Source organism: Heloderma suspectum, chromosome 12 (genome assembly GCF_057233095.1).
Source record: "Heloderma suspectum isolate Gila_16-S chromosome 12, 16-S_ref, whole genome shotgun sequence".
Classification (NCBI taxonomy): Eukaryota; Metazoa; Chordata; class Lepidosauria; order Squamata; family Helodermatidae; genus Heloderma; species Heloderma suspectum.
In genome coordinates, this window is record NC_139469.1 from 9,439,755 (window position 1) to 9,467,180 (window position 27,426).

Sequence of the window (27,426 nt, forward strand, 5' to 3'; positions counted from 1 at the left end):
CCCCTGCCAACCTGGTGCCCTCCAGATGTTTTGGGCTATAACTTAAAAGGTTTCCTGACGTTAGCTATGCTGGCTGGTGCTGGTGGAAGTTGTGGTCCAAAACATCTGGAGAGGACTAGGTTGGGGAAGGATACTGTAGCTTGTGGGCTACCTGGTGTTGAATGGAGTACGGCTACCCTTGAAAGACCAGATCCGCAGCCTGGGGGTCATTTTAGACTCCCAGCTGTCCATGGAGGCTCAGGTGTCAGCTGTGAGCCAGACAGTGCTGTACCAACTTCATCTGATACGGCGGCCGCGCCCCTACCTTCCTGACCATCTGCTCCCATCTGTAGTACATGCCCTGGTCTCCTCTCGTTTAGACTACTATAATGCGCTCTACGTGGGGTTACCCTTGAAGACAGTTTGGAAGCTGCAGCTGGTACAGAATGCGGCGGCTCACCCGATTAAAGGCAGCTGCCAGCGAGATCACATCACTCCAGTGCTGAAGGAGTTGCACTGGTTACCCGTTGTTTTCCGGGCCAAATTCAAGGTGTTGGTTTTGACCTTTAAAACCCTATATGGTTCTGGTCCAGCCTACCTCAAGGAGCGCCTCCAGCAACACCAGACAGGCTGCTCAACAAGATCAGCCTCGGATGGCCTTCTCTCTGTCCCATCAGCCAGGACAGCTAGGCTGGTGAGGATGAGAGAGAGAAGGCCTTCTCTGTGGTGGCCCCCACTTTGTGGAACTCCCTCCCTAGGGAACTCCGTCATGCCCCCTCTTTAATGAACTTCCACCACGCATTAAAAACATGGTTGTTCAGGCAGGCATTTGGGGTGGGTTAGGGTATTTTTAGAAATATGATGTTTTTAATGTAGTATTTTATTGTTTTAAATTGTTCTTTTGTTGTACATCGCCCAGAGTGGCTGGGTGACCAGCCAGATGGGTGATTAATAAATTAAATAAATAAATAAATAAATCTGCCTGGCCAGTGTTGGAGACAAGTTGCTAGCTGGATAGACATTTGGTCCAATCCAGCAGGGCTGCTCTTATGTTTTTATCGCTGCCCCAATAAGCGATGTTCAAGAATTTTGTTCCTCTTCACAATTCATGCAAACATATGCTGTTTGCAACTGCAAACGCTTCGCAATTTCCCGAACTTGTATTTGTGTTAGGAAGTGCACGCTTGCGCAAATGCACACCTCCAAAAATGTGTGCACATGCACACTTCTAGACATGCACATATAACCAATTTCAAATATGCACATTTTCAGAAGTGCAGATATGCACATTTCTTAAGTGTGCATTTCCCCCTAAATCTGCATTTTTGCACTTTAGCCTATAGGGGGAAATGCACTTTTTTGGGGGGTTGGGGAAAATGCATGTTTTCAAAAATGCATATTTTTTTTCCATTGGGAGAAAATGTGCACTTTTTAAAATGCACATTTTTCTCGACTGAGGAAAAAAAGACGTTCATGAATGCAAACGAGAAGAAACAAGCTTTGAGGAAGAATTCAGAGAACGTTAATGAAGGTGAATATTACAAGTTCATCCATCCCTAGCTACAAAGTTTGTTTACCTCTTTTTTTTCTGTGTCATTGATTGTCATGGTAGAACAGAGGATACAAAGGGCAGGGGGAAGTCACGCAGAGATTCTGGGTGCAAGATGTGGGAGGAAGAAATCTAAAATGCCTGCCAGCTGACATGTGTTGGGGTGAAAGTAAAGGTGGCACAAATGCTTCCTCCCATCTGTGCCTACTATTTGTGCAAATTGTATTTTTTGTGGGGAGGTATCTTTAAATTTGCACAAATGAGGTTGAGTGATAAGAGAGACAGAGAGATACAATCTTGTGCAAGGCTGCACCATCGCAAGTCCCCCTGTCCACTATGTAGCCCCACAGAAGCATATTCCTCTCTGGTAAGTATACTTATCAGTTTTATCCTCTCCACACACTACCTTGCTTAGCCCAGGAGAGCTGTATTTGTCAAAGTAATTCTCAATTTCATCCTCCACTTCTGGGCTTCCAGATCAAAGGGGGTGGAGGAATTGACAAGTTCTTTGACAAGTATGGAATATAGCTCTGCTGGGTTAAACAAAGTCCTGTGTTTAGAGGACGAAACTGACAAGGGTATTTAAAAGAGAGGAATATGCCTCCGACACAGGAATATGCGACACAGAAGACCAGCGGACTTGTGATTGCGTGCACTTCCACAAGATGTCCAATAAAAAAAAAAGTATTACCCCGTTTGCACAAATTTCAAGATCCCCCCCCCGCCCCCAATCCAATTTGTGGGAATCACTGCCATTAAAAAACCCACGGAAACCATGTATTGGCTCAACTCGTTATGGACTGAGTCAATGCTTGGGGGTGGGGGTGAAACCTGCCAGGGCCAAACTAGAAAAAGCCATCAAGTTTTCACCCCCCAAGCAGAATTCTCATACATCCCTATTTCAGCCTGAGGACCAGACTCTAGTGATGGGCAGGGCTAAAGGCAACAGCAGTTCCAGCAGATTTTAGCTTAAAGTTCTTCCTGCCAGTAGCTAAGCCATAGGAGAGGCATGTCAGCCGTTTAGAATGGGGGAAAGAACTGCACCAAAGCCGGGAAATCTCCAGAGGAAAGGGGGTGGATTGGTGAGTGTGGGAAAGGGCATAGAGCCAGGGGGAGGGGTGTGGCCACCTGAGGGAACCCCAAGGGCTGGATTGGGACCCAGGGCCTGAGGTTCCACACCCCCAGCTTAAGATCAGCCATGGGAGCCCTTCTTCGTGGGCTCCCTCATGCTGAGGCTTGGAGGTTGGTGACAAGAGCAAGGGCATTTTGAGAACAGCTCCTCTGCTCTGAAACGCTCTCCCAAGGGAAGCTCACAAGGCATCCACACTGCTATCTTTTCAGCACCAGGTTAAGGTTGTTCTGTTTTCCCCAGCTTTTAAATTACTCTAGTATTTTTTAGTGTTTAAGATCCACTAGTTTAGTCCCTGTGGTGTGGTTTCAACACTTGTACCTGATGCTGGTTTTAGTTTTCAAATCTCTGTTACATTTTATGCTGTGTAGGTATGTCTGCGTCATGTTTCCTTGGCCCCCCCTTCCTCATGCACACACACAAGAAGAGAGGCGTCAGTCTCACACCTTTAATTCGCTATCAACAGGTTCATTACAGATGCAAATCCCTGAAGACTCTTAGGCTACAAAAGCATTTGAACAGGGCCTTGCTGGCTAGAATAACTTAGGGAGGGAAACCCCTCCCATCCAGTGATGCTCCCCTACGTCGACCCGCATGAATTGCCAACCGGGTTGATGGTCTCCACCTCTAACTTTTCCTGCCTCTCTCTGTGCCACAGTCTAGCATCCCTCAGGTCACACCCTGTGCTGCCCCCATTTCCTGGATTCTCATGGGGGGGGGGCAGGGGCTTCAGGCCCAGCCATCTGGGTGCTAGCCTCCTGAGAAGCATGCCTAACCATATCTGAACTGGCTGGGGAAGATGCCTCCCCCAGTTCTTGCTGTTCCCCTTCTGAATTTGAACTGCTAACTATCTCCATACGCTCAGAATCAATCCTGACAGTCTATTAGTTTCATGTTGTGTTACTGTTTTTATTGTGACCTGATTGTAATTCATTATGGTATTTTTATGTTTTAAATGGGGTGTTTAAGAAATTAAATAAATAAATAGCAGAACATCAGAGAGAAAGAAAAACCTTCTTCTTTTTTTAAGGCTGGGGTTAAAGGTGGGTCCCAGTATGGAAGGATGAGAAACCCTGTGCTAAAAATGTCTGTGCTATATACTTTTTTAAAACAACAACAACACACACCAATATTTTCCAAAAGAGAATCAGATTATATACCATGAAAATCAGGTAGCTTTTCAAACATACCTCCTGATCCTGGCTGTGTTTACTCAGAATTGACTTTATCATGTCAGGGAACTTTTGAAGTCTTTTTGGCAAGGGCTGCTGTGCAGCAGACTGTGTGGGGAGGAATAATGGCTTACAAGCTGCTTCTGCTACCCAAGGGTGGCAGATCAGAATTTCAGAAACGGGAGGTTCTGTAGCAGAGAAATGGTGTTGGTTTCTGTTGATTTTCAGTGGAGCTTTGGCATTATGAAATATCATGCATGTGTGATATTCTACAAAACTGTGATTACTTTGATTTAGAAATAGTTCTTAAAAATACAGGCATTCCCTGAAAATTTGGGTAATCTGGCAACCCACCTGTTTTCTAAAGAGGTAGGGCTGGGATCCATGCCTAGTGTCCTTGGGCATTTGCCAGGGCCCCAGAGTCTTGGCAGGACCCATGTCTAATGCCTACCCTGGGGGGCCCTTTCATCCCCCCCCAGTCCACCCCTCTGGGCAGCACTGAGCAGCTGGTTCTAGCCACTATTTTAATTTCCCACGATGCTCCTGATTTATGTATTTATTACATTTCTATGCCACCCAATAGCTGAAGCTGTCTGGGTGGTTCAGAAAAATTACCTGGTTCACAAATCAAGTTGAAGAAAGGTTGTGACCCAAAATACACTTTTAAATTCCTAAGGGCCAAATCAGATGAGATAATTAAGACTGATGCCTGGGGCTCCCATTTCTTATTTTTTTTGTAGAAGGATTCATGGGGAGGACTCAAACAGGACCAGGAGCACAGTGCTGGGGGTTTTAAACCTCCCCCCCCATCATTTTCCTGAATTCTAATCTTCTCCCCAAACTCCCCAAAGTCTGCAGTCACTACTGTGAACCCTTCCAGACTTGACACTGCTTTCTTTATATGCAGAATCCCAAAGCACCAGCATATATGTGCACTTTTCATGGGTTTCATCTAGAAGTCTATGCATAAAGAAAGAGCAAGCTATTAGAGTTCGCAAGCCAAACAGTGTGTGAGGAAGATTGGATGGTGCAAAAAATCAAACAACGCTTGTAAAAATCCAGCTTAATTTGCAAGAGAATCAAGACGTAGGAAATAAGGTGCCTAGTTCCTAGCCCATCCCTACCCTGTAATTTTTTTGCTCCCCGTGGGACTGGTGCCAGTCAGGCTCCATCTGTGGGCACACTTCATGTCAACAGGCTCGTGGTGCTTTAATCATTGTGTTGTCTGGATCAGCTCCGCAACAAGGCTGGCTGACGCAGTGGTGGAAATGCTGGCAGCCTCTCCACATTAGTCACTGACGAGAGGTGCCATAGCTTAGCTGTCTGTAACCCGGCAAAAGAGTATGCGAAGGCTGAACGTGCTTGTTGGCGCAGGGATGCCGCACAGTCCCTTGCGGCGGGTACGGATGTGTGTACACACAGCCTGGGATTGCGCTGCAGCAGTGGTAGCGTGGCAGACCTCTGGCGTCTGGGGCATGGCGGGCAAGGGCACCGCTGCTCTGACATCAAGTCTTCAGCAAACCATGCCTGAAACACATCCCGCTCCCGCTCCCTGGCATGAGAAGCAAAACAGACGCGACGTGAAGCCTGTCAGAGACCTGGGTCCCAACGATCCTGGAGATGCTGTGGGGATACATGCAAAGTCCTGTAGTCATGAAGCTCAGATTATTGTTGTAACACTTGGAACAGCCCTGAGGGTTTCTGCTTCGAGGCACATAGCATCCCTTTCCAGACATGAATGCAGGGTACTATGGGGAGAGCCAAGCTGTGTGGGGAGAGCCCTCCATGCTTACTGGTTCTGCATGGTGGCTCTACACATGTTCTAATATATGCCCGTGAGTCAGGGGAGGGCCTTGCCACCACAACGGTGCTCCCCCTCCCACATACACTTTCATGTCATTCTCCATAAAGAGGTAGTTGTGGTGTGACAGTGAACAGCCTGACATCCATGGATATGCTTCCAGCGAAATCCTCGGGAGTCTTTTACAGCTATATAGATTCCTTTCATTCAATGATCACAGAATCATCGGGTTGGGAGGGGCCTACAAGACCATCGAGTCCAACCCCCTGCTCAATGCAGGAAGCCTGATTCCCAGGCAGTCTCCCATCCAAGTACTAACCAGGGCTGACCCCGCTTAGCTTCCAAGTTCAGATGAGATCAGGCACATCCAGCCCTTTGCTCAAGATTCATTTCATGTGTGTTCTGTGAAGCACCTGGCCTCATTTGTCCATCTGACTGAGGGTGGGGGGGAGAAGAAGACGAAGACGAAGAAGTATTTAATCAAACACTTGCATAATGTCTATGTTCAATTTTGCATTTCACTTTTTAATTGCACCAAAGTATTTTTGCTACAGAGTTGCCAGTGGTAAACATATATGTTTTGCATTATTAATGCAGCTCTTAAAATTCTTCCAGTTAGTTTTGATTGAATTGTTTCTTCTTTTTCTTTTTTCTCCTTTTTTTTTTCCTTTTGGGTGTGCGATTCTGTCGTTTAATGGAGCGGTAAATAAGAATTTCTGATAATGAGCCCAAGCATCTGTCACAACAACCTGGCGCTGGTTATTAACATTTCCATTAATGGCAGGATGGGCAGCGATAATATGGAAACAGCACAGTTAGAACAAAATAAATAGTTGGTGTCAGGCTGAGTGGGTGTTAATTACTATTTTATTTTATAACCCTAGAAAGGAAGAGAGTAAAGATATATAAATATATAATAATAATGTGGCTAATGAAGGTCATAGCCTGTAAAGCAAGAGCCACAGGAGGCACAGATAACCAGGGCTATATCTTCCTTGGATAGCAATGATTTTATGGCTTCCATTTGCAGTCTGTTAAATGGGCATAGAACAATGAGACTGTGCTCTCAAGCACCATGAGCAGAGGTTATTGCAATACCATCAGCAGGCAAGAAAAGAGGCATGTTATTGCTTTCTATTTCATTTTAGCTACCCCTGTAAAAAGGGGACTGTCCCCCAATTAAAGAAGAAAGTAGATGTCATGGATCAGGACCGGAACCCTTGTCCTTGGAATAAGAGGCTCCTGAGTCAATGGTTCAGGGAGAGGACTCGGTTACAGAAAGGCATCACAAGGCTTCCACCTCTGGCAGGAGCCAGTTTCCCAGGAAGACCCCAAGTACCTGCCGCCCTGCATCCAGAGGAGGTCACATTACCGTCCTTGGATTCTGAAGACTCCAGCCATGAAGACACTGGCATGCCACAGCCACCTTGTGTTGTCGCAGCCTGAGCCTGCTAAAAGAGACCAGGGCCCTTTAAGAGAAAGAGCCTTAGTCAGTGTGGAGGTGGAGCCAACCAGTTTAAGGGAAGCCATGCCCCAACTTAAGGTTCAGTCTGGATCTGCTGCTTGTTGGAGCAACATACAGACAAGCTTGTCTGGCTTCCAGTCTCAGCACTACTCAGAGCTCTCCATGGTGCTGTCCTGTTCCTGTGTCCCTGAGAAACCTGACTTGCCCAAAGTCTTGGTAAACCCCTGGAACCCAGACCTCACCAGTGCCCAACAATGCTAAGTACTTGCCACGACAGAGTCCGAACAGAACAGTAGACTAAGGTTGATTCAGAATGTCAAATGCACTTGTTCATCTATTGACAAGCACTCAGAGTGTGATGCACTGGGCAGTCCCACTTTGAAAAAGCAAATTGATCCATTAACTAGCTGTTCTGTGTTTACACTCTTAGCGATATCACACCAATATCCCTGAGCAGTATGGTATCTAACTCGGGATTAGAATTAGTTTCTTTCTAATATACATGTCAGGAGATTAGGGATGGATGAATTGCCATCCTCTGGGCAAACTGAATTTAAAGTATTCAGTTGGTAACTATTGCTGCTGCTGGCATAGAAGCCTGATGTGAGAAAGGGAGCCCCCTGTGCTTAATGCCTGGGGAAATGTCACATCTGCACTGGGCTGACATCCATTAAAAGGAAACAGCTACAACTTGTTCTTACAAGTCTGGATTATACTATTCAGGGTGCTTCCAGATGACACTTTTATTGTGGAGTTGCCCTGCCTCATTCACAGAATGTTATGGCGGGTCCAGACAACAGCATCTTCTATTTGTAACCTTCCCAGGTTTTCCCACCACTTGTTCTGTCTTATTTCCACAGTAAAGCCATTAAAGAGGGAAAAGCAGAAAAAGCTGCCCAGTGCCTTTTGATGGATAGCGCTAGGAGCTGTCCATCTGAGGCACTCTCAGGCTGCAGGTGGGGGCTCTCATGAATTCCCCCCCCCAAAAAAAAAATCCCCGCATCCTATGCATAGGAAACTAGCATGTCAGGCCAAGCCAGAACTTTTCTCCTTGATGGTCAGGCTCTCTATGTAATTTTTACACTTTTCATATGGAGGGGCATTCAGTCTTTTGAGTCCCCACATGCAGTCTGAAGTGACCTGATCCAGGCACAGGTTTCCCTTCCCAACTGAGCATCATGCCAAAGGTGGAAAGTGGCTCCGATATGCACAAAGGAGAAGCTGAATTGTAAGAGTTGTGGAGCAAGGAGAGGAAGAACAACCCAAAGGAAAGACATTACAGTGGTGATTTGGATAAGAAGCTCCCATGCAATCGAAAATCAGAATCTAATTACAGAAAACATTTATCTATTCATTTCCGTTTCTCTCCCACATGCACGCACGCCATCACGTGGGGGGGGGGAATACAAGTGCAGTACCAGCTCTAGGTTTTGGAGGGCCCTTGGGTAAGACACTTGCATGGGCCCCCTCCCTCAGTGAGTCAACCTTTTCACTGCCATTGTCACCAGCTGCCATTGCTCCTCATCCATTTTCTCCTCATTGCCACCACTTCCTTGCTGGACAGGTAGAGAGGCAGTGAGCAAGCAGGCAGTGGCATCTACTGCTGCTCCTTCTCACCACCACCATTGTCTGGGCCAGATCAAGGGGCAGGTGAACAAGCAGGTTGTAATGGTGAAGAGGAGGAGCAGCTCTGGGGGGTTCTTGTCAGTGGACCCCTGCTTGGGTGTGGGCCCTCGGCAGGTGCCCAACTATGCTCACTGGCCCTTCACAAGTGCATGTGGTCAAGTCCTTGCCCACCTGGGAGTGCAGGCTAAAATTGTGTCGTTGATGGGGGTTGGACTAGATGGCCTTGTCGGCCCCTTCCAACCCTACTATTCTATGATACTATTGTACGATGCGGATGAGGTATGCTTGTGCTTCTATCCATGCAATGGCTGGATCGGCGAGCGGGTGGGGGGTGGACTATTTTCAGAGCAGATCAGAAGTACACAATAAAAATATAATACTCTGTCAAATTAAAATCACACACACACACACACACACTTGGTTAACCTTGGCCATTGAATGCTGGCCTACAGAGGAAATTTCCCCAGCTTTTTTAGAAAGTGTTTGACAACCTTCTAGGGGGCAAAGATGTCCACAGTTTGGGGACCTCCCCACTAAAAACACTACATGCCCTTCAATGAATCCATCTTGGAATTATAATTGCCTCTTGGCTCTAAAATCATTCTGTGTGTACTTTCTGAAAAAAAGGACATCATTTTGCTTTCAAAACTGATAACTACTCAAAGCAGTAAGACCCTGACGCTGTGCCTAGCAAATGTGCAAGCTTTGAAGAGAAAGGTGCCTGCTCCCTGTAACCTCAAGCCAAACAAAGAAGAAAAATGATAGTGGGACGGAGAAGGGAGAATAGGGAAGCTGGATGCATTTGGAGGTGGGGGCATAGTTTCCAAGGCTTTGTGAAAGGCAGCAGCAACCTCTGGGAAATCCAGAGCCCTTGGTCTGCCTCAAGCCTTTTCCTACGTGCTCATTGTGATGGCTCTTGCATTCACTTCTGATTCTCCCTTTTTCACTCTCTTCTCTCTTTCTCAAGCACCAGCAATGCCCCCACAGAACATCCAGATCAGTGCACTCTCTGCAAGCCAGCTGGAAATCACCTGGGATCCTCCTCCTGTGGACAGCCAGAATGGGAACATACAAGGCTATAAGGCAAGTGTGTGTGGGTGTGTTACTCTGCTATTGCATATCTTCCCATTACATTCACCTTTCCTGCTTGAGACTAGAGATGTGCGAACTCAGCCCCATCCAGGTTCTCCAGACTCCTGCCCACCCCCTGCCCCCACTCGCCGGTCCCCGGACTGCGCTTGAGCCCCTCCCACTCTCAGCAAGCAGTCCGCACTCATCCCAGCAGCCTCATCGAGCTCTGCAGTCGCCATTTCTAAAAAAAAAATAACATGGTGATAATAAAAATGCGTGTGTTTTCGTATGCACAAAATGTGCATTTTTGCAAATGCACATATTCTCATGTGTGAAATGCTCATTTTTGTGAAAGCACACATTAGTGTGTGAACGAAAATATGCATTTTTCATAAAATGTGCATTTTGCGCATACATGAGTATGTGCATTCACAAAAATGTGCATTTCACGTGTGCGCAAATTTACGTATTTTTGCGATCGCCATTCTATTTCTCAGAAAATGGCGACCATGAAGCTCAACAAGGCTGTCAGGATGAGTGCACGCCATTCGCCAAGCATGGGCAGGGGCGAGCAGGGTCAGGGGCTCAGGGGTGCAGGCAGGAGCAGGTCTGCCGGATTCCCGGACTGAATTGGGCACCCGTGCCATCCCTACTTGAGACCGGCTTAGGATCAGAAATCAGAGCCAGCTGCATCCCCTTGACTGGGAACCACTTTGCCCATGGTATTACATGGGTGTAGAAGATATATCTGCATGCACGTATGTACATCTGTGAAGACCATGTTGGTGTCTGTTTTGTTGCATGTACACGCATCAACTTAAGCTGTGATTGGCAGTTGGGCAGACAGGGTAAAATAGACATTTGTCCAATCTTCACATATAGTGTGGTACAAAAGTGTTTTTCCCCCTGTACACCTTGCAGGAAAAATAGGAACAAATAAAGAGGCTTGGTTGGTGAGACCAAAACGTTCATCTTGATCAGCACCCTGCTTCCCACAATGGCCAAATAGATGCCTCTGGGAAGTCCACAAGAAGGGCTTGAAAACAACCACCCTCCCCTGCTGGTGCCCCCCACCCTTTGTGACTGGTACTCAGTGAAATTCCACTGCTGAATCTCGAAATGTCACGAGTGCAGTGGCCCTGAGAGGCAGGGGTATCAGTGTTTGCAGTGGTGGGCATGGCTGGACCCTCTTAACACAAAGATCTGGCTGAAGGGGAGAATGGAACAGGAATTATGGGGTGGTGGATGGGGGTACAACCCTTTAACCAAGGTGTTGGCAGCATAATAAAATGAAAACTAATTGGGGTTTTACTTTTTTCCGTATTAATGTTTGGTGTCATCACAAAGTTCCTCTGACTTTTTGAGCAATACAAAATTGATTGAATTGCAGATCACTTAGGTCCACCTAGCAAAAAGATGGTTCAGATTTCTACCCCCATGAACCTTATTTATTTGGTTATTTAGTTGAAACATTTATGTTCTGCCTTTTGATCAAAACGGATCCACAAGGCAGTTTTAAGTTACTTAAAAGCACCATCAAACAATACCAAAAAAGCAAAGTCAAATCAAACCTGCAACAACCGACAAACAATCAACATAGTCAGCATAAAACATCAGCCGCAACGTTGGCATAGGCTTTCTCAAGCAATTACCTCTGAGAGACTTTATCAAAAGCAGAGTCTCAGCAGTGTCTGAACACCACTGGAGAGGAAGCAAGCTGAACCCCCCTAGGGAAGGAGTTTCACCCTTGGTGCCACTGTCGAGATGGACCTGTTGGTGTCGCTACTCACCACACCTCAACTGACTGAAGACCATGAAGTAGAGCCTCTGAGGAAGGTGTGGCCTGTGCAGGTCCTTAGGACAGCCTAACCTTGAGCCAATTACTGCTTTAAGGATCAAACCCAACTTCTTGAATTGTTCCTGGAAACCAACTGGAAGCCAGCAAAATCGTCACAAAAACCTGAGTAACAGGCTCTGAGCAACCCATCCCTGTTAACACTTTGGCAGCCACATTCCAATCGTCATTTCCAAGGACTCTTCAAAGCTGCTCCCACACAGAATGCATTACAGGAATCTAATCTGGATATGGCCAGAGTTGTATCCGTGGCCTGGCCCCTCTTGTCCAGGAAGGGTGCAACTTGTTCACCAGCACAAACTGGAGAAAAGCACTCCTGACCACCTCCACCACCTGGATATCTGGAAGCGACACTAGATCCAGGATCACCCCCCATTCCCAGATGAGGCTCAGCCAAGAGCTAATTGTAGTTCTCTAACCAAAACTTTCAGACGATACTAGGGGCAATGCTTCTTACAAGCCCTGGAACTTGGCTCATGTTCGTTGCCTGGCTCATCTTCTGCCTGTGTGTTAGGGTCACAAATGGAGAAAAGCTGAGCCAATGAAAATAATCTGGCATTACTGCTTGGCAGAAGTGAGTTACCTGCTATAACTATTTGTATATTTTCTCTTTTGTTTGTGCACAGACTGTTCTAATAGCTTGGCTTGTAACACCAAAGCTGGCTCTTGGCTGGACACAGAGGTCAGGTTCCTGTCTTGCCTGGGTTGGAGTTGATTAACCATTACACCCATTAGTGGCTATCCCACAACCAGGTTGAGGTCCTGCTAGGGTGGAATTAGGGAGAGGAGAGTGTGTTTGTATTGAGAACACTGGTACTAGTGTTCAGATAGAGACATTAGATTACTTGATGATGTCAGGAATGAACCTGAGCATGTGGAGATAGCTAGCATTCAGAATGGGAACAGCCAGAACAGGGGGAGGCTCCCTCCCTACTGAGCTCAGACATGGCTAGGCCGTCTTCTCAAGGCCTTGGCACACAGATGGCCCATCCTGAATGCCCTCCCCCTTTCCTCCTCCATGAGAACCCAGGTTTTGGGGGAGGAGGAGAGTGAGGGGCATGACTTGAGGGATGCCAGGGTCTGTCGCAGAGTGAAGCAGGAAAAGGTAGAGGTGGAGTGCAGACGTTCCACCAGGTTGGCTATGGAGCCACTGTAAGGGAGAGGCATCCTCCCTAAGCTTCTTGTTCAAACTGCTGGCAACTTCTCAAACTTCCACTTTGGCTCCTCCTTTGGTATTCCTAATTGTGTGGAGTAGCTGTTTCCTTTGTAGCCTGAGAGTTTCCTAGAATTTGCATTTGTAAGGAACCTGGCAATTAACTGATAAAGTAGAGAGCCTGAAGCCTGGTAACTTGGAGTGTGTTGATTGCGAAGGGGAGGATGAAGGAATGTGACAGATACTGACCATGCCACAGAAGTTACATTCTCACAAGAACATAAAAGCCCTGCTAGATCAAACCAAAGGATCCATCTAGCCTAACACCCTGTGTCTCGTAGCAGAGAACCAGATGCTTCCAGGAAGCCCACAAGCAGGCTTGAAGGAAAGGCAGTGGTCTCCCTTACTGTGCCCACTTCCAGCAACTGGCATGCAGAGCCATATACTGCCTCCGTGGGAGGAATGGCCACTGATAGATCTCTTCTCCTTCATTCATTTGCTGAATCCTCTTTTAAACCAGCCTAATGGCTATCGCCACATCTCGAGGCAGCGAATTCCATAGATTGTGTGAAGAAGTCCTTTCTCAGGTGTGTCCTGAATCTCCTAGCAATCATTTTCATTGGATGACTCCAAGCTCTAGTATTATGAGAGAAGGAGATGAACTTCTCTCTATCCACTTGGCATAGTTTTATTTACTTCCTACACAGAGCCTAATCTGCATTGGGGGTGGGGGAGACAGAGAGAGAGAGAGAGAGAGAGAGAGAGAGGTGGGTGCTCAGGTCTCACCTCTGCCTTGTACTCAGCTTCTTGGCAAAGTCTTCTGTGAAATGGATGTTGGATGGATGTGTTCAAAAGAGTGGCTTTGTGTTTTGGAATTCATGTCCCACCTCTGCCTTGTACCTAGGTTCTTGGGCAAGTTACTTTTCTTTTAGACTCACCACATTGCCTTCTGGGAAATAGATATTTTGTGACTGGTCTTGCCAACCATGGCAGCTGTTTTCTGGCTGCCCCACCCTCATGGCAACCATTTTGTGAGAGCACCCACAACATGCTCTCAAAATTCCAGATGTGCCCCCTGAGTTATAGGAAAGACAAGGGGCAGCAGAGGAACAGTAGCTTTAGCATAGGGTAACGAGTAGGCTAAAAAACTAAGTAAATTGACCCTTTCTCTTCCAATTAGGTTTATTACTGGGAGGAGGACAGCCAGAATGATACAGAAAAAGTGAAGGTCCTTTTCCTCCCAGAGACAAGTGTCCGGCTGAAGAACCTGACCAGTTACTCCAAACACCTGGTCTGTATCTCTGCATTCAATGCAGCAGGAGATGGGCCAAGGAGCAGCCCTGGGCAGGGCAGGACACACCAGGCAGGTAAGAACATGCTTTCCATTTACAATGCATGGCTAAGCTTGACCTCTCTTTTGCACCTCTAGCTTTGCACTTCCCTTCCTGTATCTTAGCAAACTGCCAAAGGTGCATATCTATGGAATATCAGAATGCTCAGGTGCAAGCATGAGGCCTGCATCCCATAAATAACCCAGGGTCTTCTCCAGAATGTCTGAATCTCGTACTCAAATCTGAACATTCTGACATTACAAAGATGGGTAACGTGGGCCATTTTTCTAACCCCTTCTTGATAAATACAGAAATGTAATATCAGAAGCACCCTAGCCATAAGCAATGCACATCCAGTTGTTGGGCCCACAATGCAGTGCAGCAGCCTTCCCCAACCTGGTGCCCTCCAGATGTGTTGGACTGCAACCCCCAGCATGCCCCAGCCAGAATGGAGAATGGGGGCTCAAGACCATGCCAGCCTGCTCTGCTTGACATCTAGCCATCGGATGTAATGTTCTAGTAGGGTCCTACCCCCAAAGGGCTGATCCTAAGTTCTGCCTGTATTGAGGGGTCATGTTTGATGGGACTGGTGCATGACACATACTGTGCACCAGTCCCATCAAACATGACCCCAGATGTGCATGGCAGCCTGGGCCAGAGCGATCCCAGTCACTCACCACTCAAGGGATCGATAGGGCTAAAGCCGTGTCAGCATAGGGCTCCGTGGCATGCTCCTTCTAAGGGGTGCAAACACAGATGCAAGCAAGGGTTTGGATTTTTAGATGTAAAGAGGAGGAGGATAATGTAAGCCGCCTTGGGTTCCTTGCAAGAGGAAAAAAGATGGGATATAAATACAATCAATCAATCAATCAATCCCTGCAGTGTTGTTTTCTTTTTTAAAGGAGTGACCCTGTGGGAAGGGATCTGCTGCTCCAAACTGATGCTGCAAAAGGCAGTGGAGCAGAGTGGGAAGCTCATTTCTTCTGCAGGCCGCAGTTGCGGCCCTGCATGCCACAGATGTGGACTGGGAGCAATGTCATGGGGAAAGGGAAGATTTGTGATGTTCACGGCGCTAAGCATTGGTGCTGCTATTCAGCATGTTCGCACCTCTTTCAGCTCCGAGCGCCCCCAGCTTCTTGGCTTTCTCCGAAATCACTTGCTCTACACTCAACGTGTCCTGGGGGGAGCCAGCGGCAGCCAATGGTATTCTGCAGGGTTATCGGGTGATCTATGAGCCTTTGGCCCCAGTCCAAGGTAAGATTGCCCAGGTAGGAATGTATGCCTATTCTGGGAAGAGGGAGATGCATCATTAATGTGTGCTCCATCTCTGTGCAAGCCCACCAATCCTTCTGTCTCTGGTTTACTATATAGGCACACACCAATAGGTGATGGGGACTCTCTGGCAAAACTGTTCTGTGGAGTTTATGGGTTTTATTGATACAATCAAATTCTACCTCCCTGCTACAGCCCCCTGCAGCAGCCCCCCCTTCCAGAGCAGAGTTGGGGTGTATGCAGTCAGTGTAGGGGAGGCTACAAGGAGGAGGGGGGAAGAGAAGCTCTCATTACCAGAGTAGATGTCCACTCAAATAACGTTGGATTTAACCCTATAAATGAGACATGCCACATTCTCCGTGCATTCCCATTGCAAAAACAGCAAGAATTCCATCTTTTGCAGGGTGACATGAAAAGCCATTGTGCTGCCATGATGCAGTGTAGCTAAACCCTTGCTAAGACTAGGATTCTGGATTTCCCTACCAATGCAATGTAATTTTGGAAGGGACATTCATTCAGTGGGTGCACTGCAACCACAAAGAAAGCCCTGATTTTTATTACCTAAATTCAGAAGACAAAGGAGGTACCTCTGCTTTGACTATTGGCCTACTTCCTTTAGCCACCTTGGGAGTGTTTCTTGTCTTGGAAGGCAGGGCATAAATGTATTAAATAAATTGTTCCAAACATCCAAGAAAATGAGAACTTCAGAGAAGCCTGGGTTACTTTTCCTGCATCCCTACATTATTCACACCATGCTGAATAGTAATTCTGACATCAGTTACCTGAACCATATTCTTCTCTAGTAAGTGACTTGATGATCCCAGTCCTTATTTCAGCTGCATTCATACTTTCTTCAGTCTCTGGTAGCATTTTTAATCCAGCTCTGGATTTAATCACGCCGCCATTGACTGGTCGCCTAAACAGTGTGATTAATTTATAAAAATAACAGCAGAGAAAGAATCAATAAAATGTCTGCAAATGAATATAAAATCATTCTAAGGGTATATTTGAAAAAGATTAAAAGGTTTTGCTGTCTGGTTATTTAATGTTTATTTTATACTTCTGGTGGGTTGCCCGTGGTCCAGTCAGTTCTTAGACTTTGACTTCAACTAATTCCTGCTGATTCAAACGAATGAAGGGATCAATCGCTCATATTGTTTCAGTTCTTTATTCATGTAGCCAGGGGTGGGAGGAAGAAAGCTGCCTTTAGGCCTTGAATTTCCATATATTGTGCACTGAGCATGTTGTATTCCTAAATGAAAGCAGGAGAACAAACGGGCCTTTACCTTTCACCACTGGCAAGAGATTCAGCATGAAGCACTGCTGCAGAAGAAGTGTATAATTTTAATCAGAAAACATGAGGAGGGAATGCAAGAGGCTGGGGTATTTGGGAATAATTTTTCTGTGTGATCCGTGCTACAGAACCTACAAGGTATTAATCTTTTACAAGGGAGCACTGGGGCTGGGGGCAAGTATCATCACCTGTGCTTGGAATAAGCGCTTTATTTAAGGAGTCTAGATCCAATCTCATGCTTCAGGATACATATTTAATCATTTACAGAAAGCTAGAGGGGAATCTCGCTCTCCCTCCTGACACCTGATTTTTGTGCAGTTGACAGGGTGCCTGACATGTACTGGTCAGTTGCCCTGAGCAGTGGTGAAGCGGGAATTTTTTGAAGGGTAGGCGCTCATCATGACAGTCCCCATAAGTCATGCCCCCCACACAAGGGGAGTCCAAAAATGCAGACAGCGGTGTTGATCCACGTCAACAAACCATTCTAGCAGCTTTCCACGCCACTCTTTTTTAAAGCTAATGGCTCATAATTGCCCATTCAAGACCAGACCTCCCCAAAATACTTTACATTACAACAAGGAACAAGTTCCAGTTGCTGGGAAAATTCATTTCCCCCCAACTACTCTGGGGATTGCAGCTAAGAACAGGGAATTCTAAGGGGGGGGGGTGGCAGATGACATCAGCATCCCTGCTAATAAAAAAGTGCCGGCACTGTGTCCCTGTGAGCCCTGGCTCCGGTACACCGCTCGTCCTGATGCTTGCCTGTTCTGGATGGAGCCATTCTGTTTCTGAAAATGAGTCATGGCAGGAGGACAAGTGAGAGACCCTGAGCTTTCCCTTCCATGGTAGACAGCGTTGCTTAAAGATACCAAGATGTTCCTTGATTGAGGGCTTTAAGAACACTCTGGGGTTCCAACAGAATCACGAGTAATGTCATGCTTCATTGTGTGATGGTTGGGAAATCCACCTTCTGAACATAAGGCTGCAAGTTCAAGGCATGCTGGTGGACAAATGGAGCTCTGTCCCTCTTGAAGGCTAATGTAGCATAACCGCTGAGCTATGTAACAGGAACCTGCCCTTTCAAATCTTAGCCAAGACCTTGCTAGGTAGGTCAAGGTAAGCCTAGTATTGTGATGGATTATGGTTAAGCTTGGTGAAGTGGGTGGTATTTGGACTGATTGCAACTGGTGGGACCTGTACACACACAATGGGCCCTTTGGGCCTGTCAGGGTTCCCCTTATGATCTGGACCCCCTGAGCAACTCCTTAAGGGCCTCTTGCCTCCTTAAGAGTCCCACCTTCTTTCTTTTACCTTCCCCTTTCCAGGATCATGGAGTGTAGGCTGTAGACGTGGGGTGATTGACACTCTAAAAACAGGGTTTAACCACAACAGTTTACTGGTAAATTATAGCAAGCAACTTACAACTAAAGATATTTACACAATAGAGCTGAGTGATACAAAATGCATTAAGAGAAAATAAAAACGTGTGCAAAGCACACGTTCCTCTACCTTAGTTGTACTTAGACTTAGCTGCTTCTTTCTGCTCCCTCTTCATGCTCTGCTTTTCCTGATTCTGCTCTTACTGGCTCTCTCACTCACTTTATATACTCTCCTCCCTCAAAACTGAAATACTGTTTCAAACCTGAAGAAATGAAACTTATTTGGGGAAACGAAAACGAAACTTAACCGGGGAAATGAAATTACTCCTCTCAGGGATACGCCCCCCCAAACAGAAAACTCCAGGTCTCTAGGCCTGACATTTTTACCTTGCCTCTGTAGGCCTTAAACCTTCACAGCCCCCCCCCCCACTTTTCCAAAGTCTTTCCTCTGAGCCACCCAACCAGATGCTCCTTAGGGCCAAACTAGATGATATGTGAAATGTGTGATTAAGTTTCACATACCTGGGCTTTGTTCTGTTTTTTAAATAGCAGTCACAGGGTCAGAGAGCTGAACAAGATTGGGACTACAGTGCATGGGGAGGGAGAGTTAACGTTTTAGGGTGGTCATGGGCCTTACTTTAGAGAGGACAGCCCTCTGTTTGAAGGCACCCTCTATTTGGAGGGCTGTCCAGTCCAAATCTGCTTTAAGGAAAAGAACCAATGAAGGGAGAGCAGCAGGGGCCTTGAAGCTGCCCATTGAAATTAACATCCTGACAGCAGCCTGAGTGCGCACACCGGTCACCTGTGAGATGTATGGTGAGATGTTATTGCTATTTAAAGTATAGTAATTATTTCTAAATTTACATCTATATTTATAGATTTGCATTTATTTATTTTATTTTATTTGTAAATCTGTCCTTTTTTGTCCTATTTTTGGTGATGTGTAAATACCCATTCCCCCCCCCACGCACTGCAATTCCCCCTCTGCCTCCCCAGACCACTCTTCTCCTCATGAAGGAAGCTGCCATAACTCAAACAATCTTTAAAAGTAATCTCCAACGCAGTGGAAAGAGCTGTAATGTGTGTATGTGAGAAAAACGGAGAAAGCACTTGCATATAGAAACAAATTGATATGCTTGCATGCATTCCAGAAGTTATTTGGATTCTGAGCCATTTTTAAAAAAGAAATAAATTCATATTTATCTGTAACTTTCTGCTTTATATTTGGAATTGCCCCTCATTTCCAGAGTCTCTCAAAAGTGTCCCTCAAAAAAGGGGATCTCCCATGAATCTCTCCTTTGTTGCTTCTTTTTCGCAGGTGACTTGTACTTCAAGTCCCTGTTTAAAGATTCTTGAATTTGTAACAGTTGTCCCCTCCCCACATACCCCAATGGCAAACTTTGATGGCAAACTAACCCTGGAGCTATTTTTCACAGCTCACTTAAAATAATAGCAGTAGTTTGAAATGCCCATTATTTGGAGGTTTTCTTTATCTCCAGATTTGTCCCTGAGAAGTTAAATGAATGCCATCCAGTGTAATTTCCCTGTGTTGCGTCTTTTCTGCATTGAACAATGATCTAAGTCTCTGAACTAAAATAGCAATTGAAAGGAAAATTTGAACCAAACTGCTTTGGAAACTCATTTTTTTAGATTTAACCAATAAAAGCTGAGATAAATATCTTTAATATACCTTAGTAATAAATGTAAAGAGATGGATGATAGTGTGGCAGATGTAATGTGCTCTGAAAAGTTTAATCCTACTAGCTGCTATATGAACTGCCCAGGGAAGAGAACTGAAGCTCTGCAAACATCATCTTAATGTAACACAAGAGTCATGAAGGCAAATATAATGTTAGGAAGTATTCTAAAAGGGATAGAGATTTATTTTTTTAACAAACCACTATTATGCAAATACTTTATGTCACCTTTAAAACACCCAAGTAATTTTGTGGGGCACATTCTCTAAAATATTATGGCAGAATGAGACAAGGTATGAAGAGAAGGGGAAGAACTGACCTACAACAGAGTAGCTTCAAAATGCAGACCTTCAGGCGTAAATAAAAGACTAAACACACTCAGGAAAGGAGAATGACACAGTTTGGCAATTCATGGGTTATTTAATTGGCAGGGGTGAGCAGAAGTGAGCGAGCATGCTGCCTCTGGCTCATCACTTCTGCTTTTTGTAAACAACCTACTATCACCTCGATTGCAGGTTGTGAGCATGATGTCCGAACCTGGACACTCTGGGTTGTTTAGGAGTTAAACAACCCAGAGTTAACCCAAAACAAATTGTAGGTTAGCTCTGGGTTGTTTAACCCCTGAACAACCCAGAGTGTCTGGGTTCGGACGTCACACTCACAACCTACAAACGGGGCAACCATAGGTTGTTTACAGAAAGCAGAAGTGAGGAGCACATCAGAGGCAACACGCTCGCTCACTCTCACTTGCACCCAACAACCCATGGGTTAAACAACTCGTGAGTTGTCATTATGTGCAAACCAGGTCAATAAGTGCTTAGATGTAGAGCAGCTTTCCCCAACCTGGTGGCCTCCAGCTGTGTTGGACCACAGCTCCCAGCATCCCTCAGCCAGCCATGCTGGCAGGGGGTGTCTGAAAATTGTACTCCAACACAGGAGGCCACCAGGTTGGGGAAAGCTGACACTGAGACTGAATGTTTACCCTTGTTCTGTCATACACAGTAACCCTTTTCCCATCATGGAGAGGTACTTTAAAAAAAAACCACCCATAAATCTTAACACTTGCTGATGAATTGTAAGACAAGAATGTTCCTGTTAACATTAATAAGGTATGGGATACTGCTTTGGGATTTCAATATATGGGGAGAGCAAACCTATGGCCCCTAGATAGCACCTGGGAGGGCACAGGGTAGTTTGGGTTCCTGGATCCGAGGCTGGAGTCAGCACTACGACTTCGGATCCAGGAGTCCGAGCTCCCACTCCCTTCCCCCTCCCCTTTGCAGCTGGTGTGGAGAGAACCATGCCAGCTGCCTGTGCGAGCTCGCAAAAGCAGCCTTGGAGGAAAGGTAAAGGGGGAGTTCCTGTGTGTGTGTGTGTGGGGGGGACTTGGGAGGCCGGTTTACAAGGAAAAAGCTTGTCTAGCTGAAATGCAGAGTGGGAGGAGCGTAGAGGCGAAGATAAAGTAAGTTCAATATTAATAATATTAACATTAATGTCAAGTCAATAATGCTGAGGATGCACTCCCTATGGAAGCTTGCTTGGTGCCTTCATTGTCATCTTTCCAGTACCAAGCTAAGACTGTTCTGTTCTCCCAGCCTTTTAATGATCTGTTATTTTAATCTCTATAGCCTGGTTTGGCTTCTGTCCCTGGTGATTGATTTAGCTTTTACAATCCATATTGTATTTTATTGTACTATGTTGAGATGTGTGTGTTTGGATTTTATGCTGTGCTGGAATTTAATGCTTTATTGTGCTTTTTATTGTATTGTTATGTTTTAAAAAACTTTTTTACAGTGCCTAGATTACTTGTTTTATTAGGTTTTTAATAAATACAATAAACAAACAAACTTCTGAGGCTGAATAACAGAGCACTCCAATTTTGGAGGTGCCCATTTATCCAGTGCCCTGATGGGCTGTTTCCAGCAGGACAGGGGGAATGGTAGAAGCTTTTTTTTTTTTTTTTTGCAACTCCATCCTCCTTAAAAGCATTTTCATTCCACAGGCCTAAGACCCCATCTAACTCATTCTCTCTGCTATGGGCAGAGGTGGGAGCCGAGTGGCTGTTGAATCCAGCTGATTCATGCCTCTCCTTTCTGCGCCCACACTGGCCCATCCGCAATACTCCAATTTAATCCCTTCCTGAGAAGGAAACCTCGGGAAAGGGAGCTGCCGCTGAGCTTTCCATAGTGGCTGGGAGGGGCTTGGGACGGGGGGATCTGCAGTTGGATCTGCTCATCTGAGGTCAGAGCTCCAGCCTCAGAGGAATAGATTAGTTGCATCCTGCAACAGACCGTGGGTTATTCGAGGGTTGTTTAACCCTCAAACAAACCTTGCCGCTTGGGTTCAGATGACACAGCAAACCATGGCAACCCCCTGCTGGGGGATGAATATTCAAAATAGCCACCAGCACACAACGCAACCCACTGTAGCTTAAACAAGCCATGGTGGGCTGTGGTGATCATGCCAGCCCAGTCATTGTCTAAGGGCCATAGCATTGTGCTCTTACTAAAGCTGAAGGCTCCCTTGGCTATCACCAACACTGGGACACTATTGCTCTCTCATAACCTTTAATTTGTGCATAATTATCGTGACATCCTTGAGGTATTTTAAAAATGTAATAAATATCATGGTGTTTTAGTTATGATATTTTCATGTATTTTATGCATTATATTTTTAAATGAACATCATGGTAAGTGGGCCTATCAAGAACTAGTAGTCTTGATCGAAATGGAACTTCCATATTTAAGGGTAGAATACCTCTAAATATATAATTTAATTAACTGAAGCATTTTTATCCCACCCTTCAGTTGAAAAGGCATCCAGAGTGGCTACGTAAGAACCAGCCAGAATGCTAAAAGGAGCTATCCATCACCAAAATAGGTTCAGCACCTTGGATAGCGCCTTTAGAGTCTCGGCTGCTTCTGACTGAAATCCAGAATGGATTTACAGCCCCACCAAAATTGGAGCAGCCAGCCTCCACTTTTGGGGGGGGTGTTGCGAGGAGGAAGGACAATAATCATTGGCGCTGCGGCACATGGAGAGGTCAGGTTTAAGGATTCCCTCCCCAGCTCCAAGCTCAGTAAAAATTATACACACCAGTGGGAGTTCATGGGAGATTTTTTTTTCCTGGTGCTAATTGCCTCACTGAGGTGCATGCGTGATTTTTACTGAGATTGCAGTTGGGGAGGAAAGGCTTAAATTCACACACACGCACCCCGCCCACGCGTGCTGCAGTGCCAATGACTCCCACCCCCTCCCTGCACCCGGCAGTTAAATTTAAAAAACAACAACAGCATAATTACTAATCACGCTGGTAGCATCAGGTGTAGGATAGGCCCTAAAAGACATGACACAAAAAGAAAAAGGGGTGACGAGGGAAAAGGGATCAAGCAACCTCCGGTACCAATTATTAATGTTTCAAATGACCAGCTTAGATGGAAACAGTTCAAGGAGAGGAGCTAAAAGGAGCTAGTCCCTTAGCAGAGCTGATGGACCTACCCTGCTTCCTATCTCTCCCTCTGCTGCAGCCGGATGGAGGGCTGCTACTAGGTGACAGCTGAGGGAGGGAGGGGCTCTCGACTAACCAAGCATAAGGGGAAGGGACGTTGCTTTCATGTCCTGCTTATAAGTTTCGCAGAAACATCTGGCTGTGTGCTGCTGGAAAGAAAGTACTGAGCTCGATGAACTTTAGTTCAATCCAAGAAGGCTATCCTTACATTCTTGTTTTTCTATGTAATCCTTTTTTACCCATTTCCCCTAACATTATTTAATTCCACAGCATCCGCCAGTGAGATTAGTAACAAAATTGAATCAGGAGAATATAAATTTGATTCTTTCGCAAAGGAAGTCATGCAGGGATAGTTTTCTTTGAGAATCTTTGTCTCTATGAGATCTCCTCTCTACGTATCTGGAGTCTATTCCATCTTCCTCCACTGTTGGTGGCTTCCCCCTTGCAAAGTGAATTTTAAAACATTAGTCCAATCTGAAATGTTAACGGATTTACAGATGCTGCTTCACTATACATGGATGAGACATTGGTCAGTAGAGACTTGGTCTAGTGAATTTTTCCCAGGAGTGATTTGACGGAATGATTGGCGCAGAGGCACCATGTGAAGACAGGTTGGGTTGAAGAGAGGTACAGGTTGCAGTCCTTTATTGCTCACCTCTTTCCTCCATCCCAGCATAATTAGTGAGGTAGTCATCAGCCTTGTTGGTAATTTCCCAATTGCACTGTAAGGTTTTTTTTCTTGTCAGTACCCACTTATCAAGCTTAAAGTCTAATTACACTTATCTGTGCTGAAAATTGGCCATTATCGCTACTTAAATTCCCACTAATTGTAAGAAATACTTCCTTAGCAAACTGCTAGATAATTTTACTGGTAATCTAGACTAGATAAGCTCCACTGCCTTTCTTTCTTTCTTTCTTTCTTTCTTTCTTTCTTTCTTTCTTTCTTGTATTAACACCCTGTCTTATTTTTCATGTGGCCGGGCCAATTGTAGGGGTGAGCAAAGTGGTGACCGTGGACATCAAGGGGAATTGGCAGCGCTGGCTAAAAGTCAGAGACCTCACCAAGGGAATGACCTACTTGTTCCGAGTGCAGGCCAAGACCATCACCTATGGACCTGAACTGCAAGCCAACATCACAGCTGGGCCAGCTGAGGGTAAGTGAAATGTGAGGAGCGTGCCAGAAGGAAAAACAAGAACGTGGAGTCAATTGCTTTAACTCGGCAGCCGGCAGCAAAAGAAATATTCAAAATGCATTTTCAAGCCAAGGGAGAATTAAGTCGCAAGGCGTGATTTAGTGGTGTTCTTAACAGGCGGTGACAAATGCCAGGTGTCTCTGTATAAGAGGCTCAGGCCAAAGACTTCTGGCCATGGCTGCATCCACTGCAATTAAAAATAAATAAATCTGTTCTCAAAAAGCTCACAAAAACCATAGATGGCTCTGTTCATCAATTAGGAAAAAAAATCCAAATTTCACAGTAGAGTAATACCTTTATTTGACATTTTGATTGGGCCTCATTGAAGGTATTACTCAACTGTAGATTTTGGTTCCCACCTCTGTCCCCAAAAGCTGAATTCCAGAACCTGTATAATTTGTCTTGTTATTATATTTTACCTTTTCTATAATTTATTTAATTTTGCTAGTCATGGGAAGGGCGGACCCACACAGGGCTGCCCAATAAGCCTCCAAGGAACCTCCAAATAAAATAAAATATTTTTATTATGATCCATTACCAGATTGAGAACACACATACATATAGATCACTATACCATCAATGCTAGACAAATCAAGAACATGTTAACTGGGCTCTCAGCTTAACTGTAACGAGAAAATACTTAGCAACCTTTTCTGTAATTACAGGGATGTTGTCAGCTAAACAGTAAGATACATAAAATAAATTATCTCTGCCAGCCAAGTTAGAAAATAGATGCGTAATCAGTTCTCTCCTGATATCCCAACAGGAATTATAATATAGTATGATGGGCATTACAGTCTCTAACTCCCCAGAACCAAAAGGACAATAAGGTTGCAATGTAAAACTGTTTGGGTCCAGCCCTGACATTTGCAGTTAGGTGGCAAATGTTATTCCTTTTATTATTCCTCTAAAGGAAACCCAAAGAAGCCAACTGAGGATTTGTTTTCTGCAAGCCTCTGCCATGCAGCATGAGTTAATCTTGTCAAGCGCTGCAGCCTAACTCCTTGAATGAGTTGCTGTCTCGCGTTCTGTTCAGATGGCCTGGTTGTGACATGGGGCTGGTTGAGAAAGAGGCCATAGTTGAGAGCTAACCCCGATTGTGACATGGGGCTGATTGTGGAAGAAGCCATAGCTCAGAGGTAATCTTGCTTGTGACATGGGGCAGGTTCAGGAAGAGGCCATAGCTCAGAGGTAAAACACTTGCTTTGAATGCAAAAGGCTCTGAATCTAATCTTCAGTTAAAGGATATTGATCACCAGGGGATGGGAAAGACCTCTGCTGGAGACCCACAGCATTGTCTCTCTTGTGTTCTTAATTTCCCTGCAGGGAGGAATCCGGATTGGGACTGCAGTGTTGGGATGGGGAGGTTTATCCTTCTCCCATGCCACTTATCCACCAAAATCACACCCCCAAAGCTGCTGTTTGCCCCCAAAGGTGCCACTGCAGCACATGAACCACACCTCCCACAACACACACAGCACAGTCCTGTTCGAGATTCCTCTCCCTGTGGCTGCTATTTAAAGGGACAGGCGATGATGTGTTAATGTCATGTCTAATTTGTCCTCGCATGAGGTGTCTGTAGTATGTATTTATGTATATATGTCATGCTGGGCTGATCACCAAGCCATGTTTAGCAGTCAGGAGTGCCTGGGCACTTGCATACTTCCCCAGCCCACACCAGCAAATTTCCCACTCCTTTGTTCTCATAATTTGAGAGGAAAGCCAAGATCAAGCAAATAGCCATATATAGACAAACCACCCAAGATGGACCAGGCAAAGATGTGGGAAGGGGAAGGGGGAAGAACATAGCACTGAGGTAACCATTGATCAAACTGCTAGCGGCCTCATCCTGCTTCCTTATGAGGAACTAGTGGGAGTTTGGGACCACGCAAGTAACTAGATCTAATAACAAACTTCCTGAGCAGCTGCAACAGGGCAGGGATGGCCAAAGATCCTGACACCAGTCCTATGTAGCGCATGCAGCTGGCTTCCCACAGTGAGAACAGGATTGTCCGAAGGAAGAAAACAGTTCCTATACTCCTGATTACTCACCAGATTTGGGGGAGGAAGGGGGAACCAGCTGTCTGAAGGTGCACTAGATAGTTTTTCTGAAGCATTCTTTGAAGTATTCTTTGAAGCAAACAGGCATCTCTGACATGTTGCACTTTATGTGGATCTGATGTCTGCTTGTGGCATGATCTGGTTTAATTTGTAGGGAATTATAAAAGTGAGTGGTGGTCACAGTCAGAGCCTGGTACCTCTCTTTTCAAAGAAGACAACTGTTTGCCAGAGGCTTGCTGGGTTTTGCTCTCTCGTCTCTGAAGTAATTAGAGAGCTTGATATGAACAATCGTTTCTTTCACTCCCACCTCACCTTTGCTCTCTCAATTTGACTCCCGCAGGATCTCCTGGTTCCCCTCAGCATGTTCTAGTTTCAAAAACAACCTCTGGACTGACTTTGTACTGGACCGAGGGTGTTTCAGGAGGCAAACCCACCACTGGCTACATCATAGAGGCAAGACCTTCAGGTAGGCCATGACATGTGAGAAACACAACAGAAACATCAGCTGACCCAGAAATACAGCAGTGGGATCTACAGAACAGAGATAAAAGAAAGAGAGAGAGAGAGAGAGAGACTGAGAGAGGTGGGGAAATCTCATCTTCCCTCCGCACACTCCAAAACATTGGCACCTATGTGCTGTCTTCCTTCATTGTGGGCTCTTGACCCCACTGCTGTTTAGATTTATTCTGCCCTGCCTCCTATTAGGAGTAGGACACTTATTAGGTTCCCTAACGGGATGCCTATTAGGAGTAGGACACCTTGTAGAGAAGTTCCTCTCCTAGATTTCCTCCTGCTCAGAGTAGAGTCCAATAACACTTACGGGACTAATCAGCCCGGGAATACACAACATTTTTTCCATCAAGGGCCTTATTCTCTCAGAGGCAGCAGGCC

The 27,426-nt window shown here is 45.7% G+C and overlaps 1 protein-coding gene across 3 annotated transcripts in view; it reads left to right on the plus strand.

The window, feature by feature from the left end:
* The window catches only part of SDK1 (sidekick cell adhesion molecule 1), an 851,863-nt gene that overhangs the window by 787,764 nt on the left and 36,673 nt on the right, over positions 1-27,426 (plus strand). For all 3 annotated transcript variants that reach the window (XM_084818282.1, XM_084818285.1, XM_084818283.1), the window contains 5 exons: positions 9,689-9,804; positions 13,981-14,167; positions 15,248-15,385; positions 24,274-24,435; positions 26,876-27,001. In XM_084818282.1, coding sequence (XP_084674408.1) covers positions 9,689-9,804; positions 13,981-14,167; positions 15,248-15,385; positions 24,274-24,435; positions 26,876-27,001 — 729 coding nt within the window. The remainder of the gene's footprint in view (positions 1-9,688; positions 9,805-13,980; positions 14,168-15,247; positions 15,386-24,273; positions 24,436-26,875; positions 27,002-27,426) is intronic.